The sequence below is a fragment of the Microchirus variegatus genome (assembly GCF_963457635.1).
Source record: "Microchirus variegatus genome assembly, chromosome: 6".
In the NCBI taxonomy this organism is placed as follows: domain Eukaryota; kingdom Metazoa; phylum Chordata; class Actinopteri; order Pleuronectiformes; family Soleidae; genus Microchirus; species Microchirus variegatus.
The window spans coordinates 28,808,323-28,823,109 of record NC_139807.1 but is presented as its reverse complement, the minus strand read 5'-3'; the positions used below and the strand labels follow the sequence as shown (position 1 = coordinate 28,823,109).

At 42.6% G+C, this 14,787-nt stretch overlaps 1 protein-coding gene across 1 annotated transcript; it reads right to left on the bottom strand.

Annotated features, from left to right (window-relative positions):
- Positions 1–1,117: 1,117 nt before the first annotated feature.
- Positions 1,118–13,929, bottom strand: marchf7 (membrane-associated ring finger (C3HC4) 7). The gene is made up of 11 exons (XM_083890960.1): positions 13,877–13,929; positions 11,185–11,368; positions 8,915–9,061; positions 8,667–8,838; positions 8,384–8,581; positions 5,419–6,583; positions 4,292–4,461; positions 4,090–4,193; positions 2,850–2,954; positions 1,820–1,868; positions 1,118–1,718 (listed from the first exon to the last, which is right to left on the bottom strand). Exons 2-11 carry the CDS (start codon positions 11,359–11,361, stop codon positions 1,630–1,632), a joined length of 2,376 nt encoding a protein of 791 aa, XP_083747086.1. The 5' UTR covers positions 11,362–11,368; positions 13,877–13,929; the 3' UTR covers positions 1,118–1,629.
- Between the last annotated feature and the right edge of the window lie 858 nt (positions 13,930–14,787).

Here is a 14,787-nt window from a genome sequence, read left to right as displayed (position 1 = left end):
GGTAAAACTTCAGAGTTTTGTCTTGTTTGTTAAAACGATTCGTGAAACCGCACCGGTAGCTCAAAAAGACATGTTGTTGTTGGTGGTTTACCTGTTGCTCACAACAGCGCTTTCTGCAACCGACGTGCGCAGTAGAGAGAAGCGGACGTGCGTGTGACGTCACTGCTACTCACAAGAAAACGTCAATAAACGTAGTTGAATTTCTACAATGAAATAAAAGTCTATAAGTCCATGCATTTTAATTCAACATAATGGACACGTTTCTGGACTGGTTTCTGTAATCTATAAAAACTCAAACAGCACAGTAACACGTGTCTACAGTTGAAAATAAACAAGTGTGACTCGTGTACAACTGATTTACTGTGACACAAATACAACACAGTGTTTGTACAGTGGCCGCCTGAGTTCAGGGTGAGGTTGCTCAGGTCAGGAGGCCAGTGACCTCAGGAATTCAGTTTTAACTCTGGTTAATCACAGCAGATGAGGCTTTTGAGAGCAAAGCTCTAACCAAGACATGGATCGCCATCTTTTTATACCAAGAAACACCTGAGACAATAACACGGAGCTATCTCAGTAAAAACATCATCACTGACATCAGCTACACTTTTCACAGGAGGCAGATTTACCGTTTCATCCTCCTCTGCCTCACACTGGTGTAGTGACATTAGTTAAAGATGGAGCAAGAGTTCAGGGGACTCTAGTTTTCTTTATTCGTTTCATTTTCTCCACACATTCGTTCATTGTAGAGCTGAAACGATTAATCAATTAATCGATTATTAAATTAATCGGCAACTATTTTTGATCATTGATAATCGATTTGAAGCTTTTTTCATCAGTAAAACAAGATTTCTGATTGTTTAAGCTTCTTAAATGTGAATATTTTCTTGTTTCTTTGCTCCGCATAAACAAAGAAATCACTAAAACTGAATCATTTTGGTTTGTGGACAAAACAAAACTTCAGAGAACATCATAATTTCCAGCTTTGACAAACACTGATCAGTGTTTTTCAACATTTTATGACATTTTATGGACCAAACAATTCATCGAATAATCGAGAAAATAATCGTTAGTTGCAGCTCGAGTTCATTCTAAATAAGACTATGAACAAAAATGGCAGTCTGCAATCAAAGTTTATTTCCAAAATTAAAACCTTAACACCAGAACATAAATAATTTCAGACACAAACATAAAGAAAATTGTTTTTTTTCCTCAGTCAGAAAAAACAAAAAGGTAAACAATCACCATCTAAGCATTAACACCTTACGTACTACTCTACAATTATCAACATCCTTTATTTTTTTTTTTCCTCTCTTAAACTTTAGAGCACTTGTGGTATAACGGTTAAAAAAGACTTGCATTTTGATCGTATTACATTTGAGTAAAGTGCAGTCTCGTAGACACAAATACAGCAGTGTCGCGCACACAATCTTTTACACACAGACTCTTTCAGGTTTGCATATCTTTGCAAAAGCCACCTGCAACTAAAGCTGGGGATGCGTGTTCTTCTGTGCGCTTGCATTTTCATTTTCAGATCAACACCAAAACATATTATGTGAAAACTGGCTGAGCTACGACACACGGCACGGAGCAGCTCTGCAGGCCCAGCTCCGATTCCCCTCATCCACGTCGTTAATAATCCTCCAGATCGTCGTCCAGGTCGGAAAACTCGATGGACGGTCTGCTGTCTCGCACCTCGCCGTCACTTTCCTCGCTGGCACCTGTAATTCACAGACATGGAGTCAAGTTCTGTTCACCGAACACCGTGAAAATCACAGAGGCAGCTGCAGATGTGATATGAGAGGAGGACTGAGCCACATACTTAGAAGATTGTCCATGTGTTCTTGAAGGACTCTCACCAGGTTGAAGACCTGGGTGAGAAATGGGAAGAATTCTCTTTTCAAGCCATGTCGTCCACCACAGTCCATCATTTAAACACAAGTATATTGGGCCAATTCCAATTCCTATCTTAACCCTCAATCTTAACCCTCAATCTCAACCCTCAATCTTAACTGGCCCCAAGTGTTGAGGGTTATTTTGTCACTTAGAAATGGGACACCCCTTAAATGCAGATACGTCTTCAGACTGTAGGGGGCAGAATAACGCGAAAGCTGCGTCCAGTCTGTCAACTCCAAAAAAGAAGAAGAAGAACACATTTACGTCAGGATTATTTATTATGATCCGTTTGTCAGTCAAGTTATTAGGTTGTCAGTTAGTTATAAGATGATACTCATACAAATACCACAACCACGGACATATTCAGCTGACAGTTACCACACACCACGGCTTATTGAAAAGTAAACCATAGCAAACGATCGCGTGTCTGCACCGGCCGGCTATTGACAAAAGATCGTGAAATAAAAATAAATGTTATGCAACAATGATGTCAGTAATCCATAATATGGGCCCAAACTAAGATAATACAATGGTTTTCATAATTTTTTATCTCTATTAACAAAATAAAATACTTAATTTGTAGCGTACTCGTTTCGCTGCTTTCGGCGCCATCTTTGTGTTGTCAAAACACGCAATGCAATGTAGCCCCTGCTCCCAAGGGTGGTCTCAGAAAATCTCAATATTGAGGGCGATACAGCCCTTAAACTTGACCCTCAACTTAATTTTTCTGAGAATCGGGACAGCACTTGCACTAGTGAGGGTTAAGCAAGGAATTGCAATTCACCCTTACTGTAAGAAGTGAACCACTGCAGTGTGATGATGTAACCTGATCACACAACAACAACACCACAAAGGGCTCGTCCAGCAAATGTAGAGAAACACTGATGTAATCTGAGCCGTCTGAAAGCTGAATCACCAGAGTGTGTGTGTGTGTGTGTGTGTGTGTGTGTGCTCACCCCAGCCGTGTCGACTGCTCCCAGGACATCAGAGAACCTCTCCTCACAGAAATGCAGCAGCACCACCAGATACAGGCCACTGCTGATGAACTCGTCATATTCTGACTGCAGAGACACAAACGCACGACAAAAGTCTCAGCAAACACAGCAGAGAGAAAGCGTCTTCACGACATCTTATTGCTATCTTTTAGTGCAGAGGAAGTGCCTGAAGTCAGAGGTGAGATGGACGGTGTTTTTTTCTGACTTCACCACTAGGTGGCAGTGTCTTTTATTTAGAAACTGGGGTATTCATACTCCTCAGGGTATGCAAATTATTAATAATTATCTGCAAACAGCTGTGTCAATGTGTGAAAAACTGCTACACAGCAACAACAACAACAGTGAACACATGAGACATTTGGCCAACATCACAGTGAGCAGGGAGAAGACGACAAATACACTCTATACATTGTTAATGTGCTAAACGACTATTCTAGCTGCAAACGTCTAGTTTTTAATGAAATATGTGCATAGTATAGAGGCCATTGGTACATTGTGTCTGCTAATAGTGTTAGAAGGCTATTGGATGATTAGAAAACCCTTGTGCAATAATGTTAGCACAGCTGAAAACATTTTTGCTGGTTCTTTGACGAAAGGGCAAAATGATTATTTGGAATAAAAATCATTATTTCTAATCTTGTCAATGTTTCTTTGTCTTCTTCCCACAGTCCAAAAACATGCATTATGTGGATTAGGCGAATTGATGTAGGTGTGAATGCGAGAGTGAATAGTTTGTCTCTATGTGTCCATGTGACCCTCATGTGGAGGATAAAGTGATGGATCAAAGAAAGCAAACACACTAAACAGCCTATGGGAGTGCAAGGTCTCTCAAACTGCCCTGTGATTGGTCAAAGTCTCCCATAGTTATATATTATTGACCTCCGCCAAGGAGATATGTGTTTTCGCCAGAGTCCGTCTGTCTGTTAGCAACATAACTCGAAAAAAGTCACACACAGATTAGGATGAAATTTTCAGGAAATGTCCGCAATGGGACCAGGAACAAGTGGTTGAATTTTGACGCCATCACTGGTTACAGCGCTCACCGTCTGACCCAGATGTGCCGCCAAGGTGCGTTTTTGTAGGCACTGAGCTGCCTTGGCAGAGGTCTGTGCTCTCCGACTGTTGGAAATTAGTTTTTTATGGATTTATTTATCAATAACGGCAAAGATCTTGCCTGCTGTAGCTTTACAGAGTGACTCACCTGCACGTGTGTCCTGTGCAGCTCCTGAACGTCAAAGTTGTCTATGTTCAAGCGCAGCTTCTCCTTGCAGAGTTCACATGTCGTGATGGCCTCCATGTTTGAACCTGAGACAAAAAAACAAACACACGTCATTATTTAAAGATCCAGTGCTGGCGAACGCTGCAGTCATCATCATCATCATCTCCGCACGTCTTGTTCTTACCCGAGCCAATTTTGGAGCAAAGCCACCTCTTGATGCACTCCTGGTGGACAAACTGCAAACTTCCCGTACAGCGGCAAGGCTGAATCAGGGGGTTAGAAGGCGACTCCTCCCTCATCTGGCAGATACGGCACAGGTCGACTTCTTCCTCGTCAGAATCCTCCAGAAGCAGCCTGCAGCACGGAGAGAGGATTATTTTGGTCACAGTTGTCCATTTATGAGCAGCATAAGTCAAAAAGCGAAGGGTGGGTGTGGAGATGAAACAATAATGAAATGATTCCATTGTTCCAATGTTAAAGTGTATGGAGACTGCAGTAACTGTGGAAACCGAGTGAGCTCAGCAGAGGTTTGAGGTCTTTCTCTAGTGTGGAACGCTGATCAAAAACTTTACTACACTACTAAAAATTACATATTCAAATTTTGCAAAACCAAATGAAACAAGTCAGAATAAAATCAAATTACAAATATGTGGCTGGGAAGTTATTAATAACATAATTGTAGGCTCGGATCATTTAAATTTATAACGGTGCAGATTTTAAAAACTGCATGTTTATGCTCTGAACGGAGCTTAATTTTCAATAACTATGAATCTTGACTGAAAATATAGATTGTAATAAACATCCCTGATGTTTTAGTGTAGTTCAGTGATGAACAGCAACAGAAAAAAAGGCTTGTTTTCTCTTATTGACATACTAAGCGAAGCTGAAAAAACAAAAGTATCAGTGTACAAGGCCAAACACCACTTTACCCAAATTAAAAGAGTTCTCCAACAGAACAAGTGTGAAAAGTCTACATTAGAAACTAGAGAGAGCACAAATGTCTGTTTGTCACAGTTTAAAACACTCGGCTGTTTCGTCCAGGGCGAGCAGTGGTTCGGGCGTGTGCCATATGGGCTCTACAGCCCGAGCAGCCGGTCACTACATGCCACACAGATGGATCATTACTACATGTACACGTCTCTCTCCTACTCTTTCACACAGTTTTCTGTCAAAATAATAGCAAAACACCAACACTAACAGCACATTTAAGTGTTAGCAATGAAAACGCCACAGGGTTAATGATGCTTTCAAAGAAAATCTTGAAATCCACACCAATAATTTGATCCTCGGTGAAGGTAATGAAAAGGTTACCTCTCCTTGATCTTGCGCAGCTTCTCTTGATCCCTGCTGGACACGGGCTTGTCCTTCTGGCCGTCTGGCAGCAGGTTCTCAGCTCCACTCAGTGGACCCACGGGAGCTGAAGAGAAAAGTGTGTTTCTGCGGCGCGATGGGAACAGGGAGCCATCTTCGAGTTCAGGTACCGTTTCGTCCTCGGGTCGCCAGGGCTGACGTGCTCCGAAGGCGTCTACACCGACTGCCCCTTCCTCCTCTTCGTCCTCCTCGTCTTCATCGTCCTCCTCCTCGTCTTCCTGTGTCGCTTTGTGCTCCGCGTCGTCCCACCTCCTGGGGAGATGCTGCGGACAGCCGACGTCGTCTTCTACAGCCGAGGCCGAGCGAGCGCTCTGATCCCTCGTGTGTCTTCTGAGGCGAGAGAGTAGCGGAGGGCAGCGTCCACGGAGCGAGGAGGAAAGCCAGGAGGAGCCAGTGCTGTTAGTGGTGCTGCTGCTGGTGGTGGTGGTGGTGGTGGTACTCCTGCCAACACCAGGCTCTCTCCATGATGGCATTCTGGACGCTCTGCGGTACTCATCGCCGTTGTTTTCCTGAATAGTCGCGAGGTCGGCTCTACGATTCCTGAGGCTACTCAAGGTCGTCTCTGACCCTCCAGCATTCGAGTCCACGCTGGTCCTCCTTCCTCCCTCGTCTCCATCCAAAGACTCTCCTCCAGTGGACGGACTGTCATCATCGACGGAGCGAACGCTGGACGATCCACTTGAAGAGTCTTGGCTGGAGCGCCGAGAAAACAAACGCGAGAGCAGGCGTCGCGTGGAGCGCCGGCCCTCGGTCTCTGCATCTTTCGGGGCCGGCCGCGGAGGGAGTGTGGCCTCTGGTCTGGATTGGGAAGTTGTGTACCATGTAGGGTGGGAGGAGTATGAGGAAGGTCTATCTGAGGAGGAGGATACAGGGATTCTGGTTTGTTCCTGAGATGAGTGGAGGGTGGAGGAGGTGCTCAAACGGGCTGTGGCTCTGCTGCTCAAGTCACGTGCGAGATAAGAGCGATGGGATGAGGAGGAGGAGGATGATGAGAGGTGGTGATTGAAGGACCTTTCTCTCACAGTGGGGGAGAAAGAAGAAGAGTAAGAAGTCTCTTTAGGCCGAGCTCCCTGCGCATATGTGGAAGTCACCCGGTCCGTCTGATCTGAAAGGAGCAGAGAGAAGAAACCATAAAGCCTGATAACACTTTTAAAACTCGTCGTACGACAAAACCTTAAGTGGCACCAGACATTTTCAGTTTATTACATTTCCCTGGTTTTGCTAATGGATAGAAGAGTATAAATGAGACATAGTATGAGATTGTGATGGTATAATACAGCCATTACACCCGCTGACTGACTGACTGCTTATTTTATGATAGTGCTACAATATGAGCTGTTGAATCGTTAAAATCTTGTTTCATACTAAAACAACTTAGTCGGGCTTTAATTCGTTCACTTCTGTCTCCGTGTCATATTATACCCTATTTCTCCAAGTTAACCTATTTCCCTGGTGTCCTAATGAACATGTCTGTGACATGCTTTGGTCAAAATACCATAAGGATGGAGCACCACAGCAGTTCAATCACCCTGCCAAAACAACCCTGTTCAAAATGCTCGCTTTAGTAGCATCTCTTTAGGTCCACCTTAACAAAAGGTCCACCTTAAAAAAAAAAGTTAAATGAAACTTAAGGGACAGGAAATGACATCAGCCACAGAGGCTACTGGGAGCTAACAGAAGTTAGCATTTGGAAAAGTGATAATTTGCAGGCTCTAGCAGGCACATTGCCGTCATATATATATAACATGTATTCACTGGACAGATAAATCCTCTGAGGCTAGAAGTTTGTGTAGAACTCTGTGCTGCACTGAGAAGCCAAGAATAGAACTTTTCGCGGATTTTGCGAACTTCCGGTTTTCGGATACTGCTGATACTGTGTTTTACGGACAAAGCGGAGCTCCAAGAGACAACAATTCCAGGAATTTAGGTTTAGTTGTGACGTCCCAATGAATGCGGAAATCAACATTGCATGTTTCATCTCCTGTATTTAGACTGAGGACAACAAAAATCATCTTTTTTCACCTTTTGCTGACTGATAGACCTCCAGAGTCCCAAATAAGTATTTAAATTATTAAAAAGTTGATTTTGCATAACATGTCCCCTTTAAATGCACATGCAGACACACACAGTGATCAAAGACAATATTAACAAGCAAAGTCTCACACCTGCTGAAAGGTGCGAATAAATGCACCTGCACACAGAGGAAAACGGACATGAACTACTAGTAAAACAGCACCCGTATCGTTCCATTGCATTTCTTCTCCAAACAGCGTCAGAGTCGGCACTGCGCACATCGGTGCCCTGAGAAAGTCGAGTGAACCGCTGGACAGATGCGCGATGAAAAGACAAAACAGACGGACATCTCTTGCGATTTCTTCACCGCACACACCCGAGTGTGTAACGGTTGCCGCAGTAACCCACATACAGATCAAAGGACGGTGAGGACGGCGTGTGTCATGTGTCCACGTGAGACGGGGCGGACGCGGCTCGCTTGGACGTATTGACAAATTTCTACAGAATACCTCTCACTCTTCTCGTCCAAACACCGCTAAAGTTGAAACTGAAGCCTGTTCAGCAAACCCTTCAACAGTTAGACAGACGTTCCTTGAATGAATAGATAGAGCACATTAGGATTTCTCTTCTTGCTCACTGCAACACAATGAGTCCCTGTCTCACTCTCCTAACAGCAGACATGTCTTCTCATCTACTGTGCGGAACAGACCGACAATTCACGAGAACCTCATTCATCAACAGTCGCTTTGAGGAACCCTCAGAGTTTGCAGTTCTTTATACCGAGGGTCAAGTGAACTATTCAAGAACGTAAAAGATGAAACGTCTATGTGGAGATGGTGAGAAATTCTACAGGTGTGTGTCATCTGCATCAAAAAATAAAAAAGGTACATACACACTGAAGAAGCCACTCCAGGAGTCCCAATTCTTCTTTCTCCCAGACTCAACAGTCTGGGCTCATACTTCGTCTCCTGCTCTCTCCTGGAGGACGACAGCGGCTTTGAGGAGGAGGAAGATGACGATGACGACCGTGAGAGTAAACAGCTTGAGCTCCACGTTGAATCAAACGTGTCATTTTGTTTATCAACTAAACCTGTTGGGAAAAAAAGGGCAAATGTGTTTGAGATTTGCAGGATTAATAATCTGAAATCAGATTCAAATTGAATGTGAATTTGTACCTCTGCCACTGCTCAGCCCATGAGCGGAGTAAGTGGAACCTGTCGCCGAGGTGTTGGGCGTCTTCGAGTACAGTCCTCTGTTGCTGTACGACAGTTTGGCTCTTTTTGAATCACCATCGTCACTGGTGTTCAACAGACCGGAGCTCAGTCCCAACCTCCCATCGGAGTCACTCTAGTAAATCAAAGCAGACATCAGCGACATCACGTAATATATACCCACTACTCTTGCTTAAGGACAGCTTCAGTACCAGTTTGCTCCTGCTGCTGAGAGAGGAATCGTTCCAGGAGCGATCATAAGATCTGCTGGAGGACGTCAGGGACGTCGGTAACTTCCAGTTCGTGGAGCGACTGCTGGAGCTGCTGTAATCTCTGGAGGAACTCAAGAGACGAGAATTCTGCAAAAAAGGAGAGAACGTGAAACAGATTTAGTTAGAACTCCCGTCTGAGCAAGTTCAAAGTCAGAGTTTCCTCACGCTGTAGTTGTGTAAGTGGTTAAGAGTCTGTTATATCATAAATGTCGAATCCTAGGATCCTCATGCGTTTGCCAACAAACCAAAGATATTCACTTTGCTGTCATAGATGAGTAAATATTCACAGAACTACTTTTTAGGCTACATTTACGTGATAACGGTCTGAACAGAAGACGCAAAAGTGGCGTCGCATCTACACTTTTTATTCCACATTTAGACGAGTGATTTCGGGTGGAATTCTGCGTGCATACGGTGACGCAAAAGTGTGTGGAATTCGATTGGGTATGCATGCCAGGTGGCTAGGTGGCGCTGTGATACACTATCACACAACACTGCCATGTCTGAGCGCATGTGTAGAATCTTCCTTCTGCACCACGACAACCAAAACACAGCTACTGCCGGTAATAAGAAGGGGTTTATTAGAGCTGCCAGAGCAAGGTCCGACGCATGGAAATAATCTGACATGTTTGTTTGTTTCCCTGTACTGGCGCATGTATGCGATGTAAATGTGTACGCGACATGAGCAGAGTTTTGCGTCTTGGCAGTGTAGACAGAAACACTACGGCGGAGCATATTCACATTTTTCCACTCTGGAGGGTGGTTTCAGATTTTTGCGTTTTTAAGCTCCAAAAACGCCGTCGCTATCTAAACAAAAGGTACTTCTGATAAAATATTTTGTCGTTTTTACCCGCAAGCGTCCTCATGTAAACGGGGCGTTATACTGAAAAAACGACGACCATAGAGATGAACTGATTTTCATATGTAATTACTAATCGAGTTAATCATTAATTAGTGTAGCCTTTAATTCCTGAACTGATCAAATAAAAGTAAAAATGTTCACGTTTTCCCCTGAACTTGTGGCATTTTGAGAGGACAGCTTATTTCAGCTTGTCTCAGTATAACTACGTAGTCATGGAAGGCAAGTGGTTTGTTTGCACATAACTTGTCGTGTTCTGGAAAGTACGGGAACGACCCACCAGGGCCGAGGCCAACAGTAACACTATCTCTTGAGACGGGGCCGTTCACGAGCAGCAGGACTGAAATACACATAACGCGTGCCACAGAATCTAGGCTGCCCTAAAAAAAGACCTTCAAAGTGTCTGCTCTTGCACCACTGATACATGGAGTTAGCTACTGTACTGTGGTCTTACGGGGGGAAAGAGAACGGGTTTGAATCTCCCCTCTGGAGAAAGGAAGATTACTTCAGCCTCGTGTGGAAAACCACCATAGATACAGTGGGATGACACAGACTGTAGTTGCAGTTGTCTGACAGTTAGAGCTGAAACGATTAATCGATGAATCGATTACTAAATTAATCTGCAACTATTTTGATAATCTATTATCTATTATCGGTTTGAAGCTTTTTTCATCAGTAAAACGATTTCTGATCGTTTCAGCTTCTTAAATGTGAATATTTTCTTGGTTTCTTTGCTCCTCATAACAAAGAAATCATTAAAACTGAATCATTTTGGTTTGTGGACAAAACAAGACTTATGAGAACATCATAATTTTCAGCTTTGACAAACACTGATCAATGTTTTTTAACATTTTCTGACATTTTATGGACCAAACGATTCATCGATTAATCGAGAAAATAATCGACAGATTAATCGATTACTAAAATAATCGTTAGTTGCAGCTCTACTGACAGTTTAATCCAACATCTGCAGATTTTTTTCCACCTGATGTGGCCTTTGCATGTTTGAGCAGAGTTACACAACAGGTAACTGACACAGCAGCAGCAGAGACTCTTAGGAAAGCTGTTCCTGGTTATATCTGCTGCTACTAAATATACTGTATTGTTGTTTGTCTGTAAGTAAATATTGTTTCAAGTGTATTCAAAACAGGTCTCTCTTGCGAATGAGGTTGACACAATGAGGTTACCTGTATAAATAAAGACTTGTGTTCATGTACAATGACAGGGAGGAGCAAAACGTGCCACGTGCATTCTCAATCCGACTCCTACGGTAAAACAAGGGAGTGGTGGAAGTCAGAAAAGTAAACTGCACCGTAGCTAAAATTGGGTGTGTATTGTTCCAAAGGTTTACCTGCTGGTCCAGGTCTGTTTTGTAAGATGATGAAACCCTGGGCAAGCGGTCACTACTCAGCACCGTCTCCCGACTGTACAACCGACTGGAGCCCAGAGATGACGAGGGAGTGGACGTGTAGGACGAGCGTGAGCTGGACAGACAAAAGGGAAGCCGGCGAGAGCTGGAGTCCATCATGGATCGCCTAGAAATCACAAAATATTATTATTATTTTTATTGAACAACAAAATAGAAGTGCAGCCTAATGCAGCAGCATGGTCTCAGTGGGGTAACAGGATGTTGGCTTGGTTACTAATGTGGTCGTTACGCCACACCCAATGAGACTTAAAAATAAGCAGACTACAACCTCACAATCTGTCTGTAAACACCAAGTTCCTCCTTCTTAGACTTGGTATCAGAGAAACAGAGCCTATCTTTGGGACTATGAACTCTGTCACATGAACATGACACTACCGAGGAGCAAACGGCAGCACCGAGTTCACCGCGTCTCTTCAAACAGTTAGAAGACACTGAGATTATTTATAATTAATCTGTGTTAGTGAATCCACAGAGGGCAGCAGTTTCAACACTTTGTTTTCGTTGAAGTTAATTCTGTCGCTACCCAATAACATCAGCTGAAAGCTAAAACAGAGAGAGAGGGGACCTGAGAGGGAGTTCTGACTCTCTTATCCACAGACGTAGAGAGACAGCACCTGTGGTCAAAGATAGGGCAGCAAAGCCAGCAGCCTGTCATACTGACACGAGCAGCAGTAAAGATAAAGAAATGCTAACCACAGCAGAGCAACTTAACATTTTAAAACAAGTCATGTACAAAATGAGACAAGGCATGCAAGGATTTAATCAACAACAAAAAAATGGGATGAAAAAAAAGTATTTTGAGGACAACAATTACTACACTCTTTAAACTAAAGGCATCTAATGTGCAGCGTTCAAACAGCCTTCATAATGACCATAATGTTAAGAATGGAAGATTGCATGTGTAGCAGAGCTGTTAAAGGCTGCAGTAGTTTTAGCTCAGTTTAAATTACCTGGCAACCCTAGCCCACATGACCTGACCTGGATATAACTACTCACAGTTTGCAGCCTCTGATTTGACACTTAAGGGGAATGTTATGGAAACTTGGCCGACAGCGCAGAGCCACACGGTCTCCATTTTCCACATGTCATTGTGAAAAAGTATTACGATACGACACAATTAAATATGCAATGGTGTTATTTATTTATTTTAAAATACAATAATTTCCCCAACTACACTTTCACATTTTAGTTTATCTGCTCCAGAACAAACATTATCAAATAATCTTCTACATGATGACTGTTCACTGCAATAACACCAACATCTTCATTTACGGCATAAAATGTCGATTGTCTCTACTACATAGTATTGTGAAAGATTGTTAGAAACACTAGTTAAAGCCACGGCAGAGTTTGAAGATCTATAAACTTTAACACCGTCCTTTCTTTTCCTTGTTCTATACATGCAGAGGATGCCAAGGAATGGTCACGTGGTAAGTGTAAGGGTCATGTCATTATTAAACTAATGATCATTCTAATTAGTGGTTAATTTACATATGCAAGTACTGTGATGACATTTTATTAGAGTAAAATGACATGGTTTATTGCCTAAATGTCAGGGCATGCTTCTCCTGGTTTAACTCCTCTTAAAAATACAAGCTCTGCAACTTCCAGTTCTGACTCAGTTTGAATAGCATTCAAAGTAAGAAATAATGTACTTCCAAATAAAAGTACAGTGTGTTTCAATCTCAGGGGTTAAAGGTGCCATATGTAAGAATGTGGCCAAAAATGGTTACTATATTCAAATTCAAAATACAGAAGTCTTTTAGGTTTTGTTTTCTGACGTAACTGGCAACCCGTGATTGCTCGGCAGCTGAGACTCTACTGACTGCAATGATTGGTAGACGGTGGTAGGTGGCGACACATGCCAAAACATGATTTCAAAACATAAACATGATTTGCAGTCTGCAAAATATTTTTTTTAATGCAAATAAATGCATAAATGTTGTTGTTGGTGAGTTCAGTTTGCTATATGAACATTATTCCTGAGTCTCTGTGAAATATTAGGAGGCTTTTATGGCCAGTTGCTTTAGATTTATTACATAATGCACCTTTAAATTATGAATCAGTACAAACGGATGAATTAAAGCAGAGGGAAATCATAAATCAGTTTAAAGTCCATACAGGTGAGTACTTTTGCCTGCTCCTTTCCAAACATGTGACGACATGCATGTGTTGTCATTGTAAACATTGCACGTGTTTGAAATAAAAATCTGTATGTGCTGCAGATGAAGACACATCTACACACAGACGCTCTTCGCTCTAAACCTGTTTTACTCAATCTCATCAAATCGTCTTTTAAATGACGGCTGTTACTATGACAACTGTCTTTTTTTCCAGCAGAAAACGTATTTACATGTGTGTGTGTGTGTGTGTGACTCGTGTGCTAAACAAACAAACCTCAGCCACAACTGACGCCTCGGTGTTAGCCGTTAGCTACCCTAGCTATCGCTTTAGCTTCGCCCCTGTGTGCGCTGGCGCTCACGAATGCCCCAAACGTGGCCACAAACCAACAAAATGTCCCGCTTCAGTTCGAGACAGCGACATTAACAACACACGACACACAGTGACAGGAGTGAAAATACGACAGTGACGGACAGGACGACGTCCTCCTCACCTTGAGTTTCAGTGTCTCTCTCCCTTTAGCACAACAGCAGCTATGGCGTCTCACTTCACTGCTGCTGCTGCTGCTAGCTCTAAATCAGCTGACTCGTCGCGAGCCAGTGGGCGTGGCTTACAGGGTGATTGAGCTCAGGTGTTTTTGTGTTTCCTGATGTTTGGCACGTGCTTCATCCACGTTTTTAAAAGAGTCATTTGTTGGAGAAAGTACGGGGACACGAGGAGGAAGTCCACAGCAGCCAATCAGGTGACAGATCTGTGACCTGTGCGCTCATGTTTTTCACCTTTATTTCTTCAGTGCATTTAAAGGTGCAGTGTGGAACATTTATTAACATTTAAAGGTGCATTATGTAATAAATCTAAAGCAACTTGCCATAAAATCCTCCTAATATGTCACAGAGACTCAGGAATAATGTTCATATAACAAACTGAACTCACCAACAACAACAGTACAGCCAAAATATTTGCATTAAAAATATATATTTTGCAGACTGCAAATCATGTTTATGTTTTGAAATCATGTTTTGGCATGTGGCGCCACCTACCGCCGTCTACCAATCATTGCAGTCAGTAGAGTCTCAGCTGCAGAGCAACCACGGGTTGCCAGTTACGTCAGAAAACGAAACCTAAAAGACTTCGGTATTTTGAATTTGAATGTAGTAACTGTTTTTGGCCACATTCTGACATATGGCACCTTTAACATTTAAAGTAGACATATTATACCCTTATTTATTTTATTTTATTCACATGGCAGACATTATTATTAATATTATGCTTCAAATCTATCCTAATCTTAATACATGATATTTTTAAAATGACTTAACTAATGGCGACGTAACTAATAAATACACATTTATAAACACTACCATGTCAGTGGCAGACATTTTGAGGGTTAGGTTCTATAACATT

Bases quoted from the DNA above. Each gene is read 5' to 3' on its own strand.
- marchf7 (XM_083890960.1), bottom strand. From the start codon at position 11,361: ATGATGGACTCCAGCTCTCGCCGGCTTCCCTTTTGTCTGTCCAGCTCA. The intron at 9,062-11,184 runs GTAAACCTTTGG...CCTTTTTTGCAG, and splicing joins AAACAGACCTGGACCAGCAG to AATTCTCGTCTCTTGAGTTC. The intron at 1,869-2,849 runs GTGAGCACACAC...TTTCTCACCCAG, and splicing joins GAGCAGTCGACACGGCTGGG to GTCTTCAACCTGGTGAGAGT.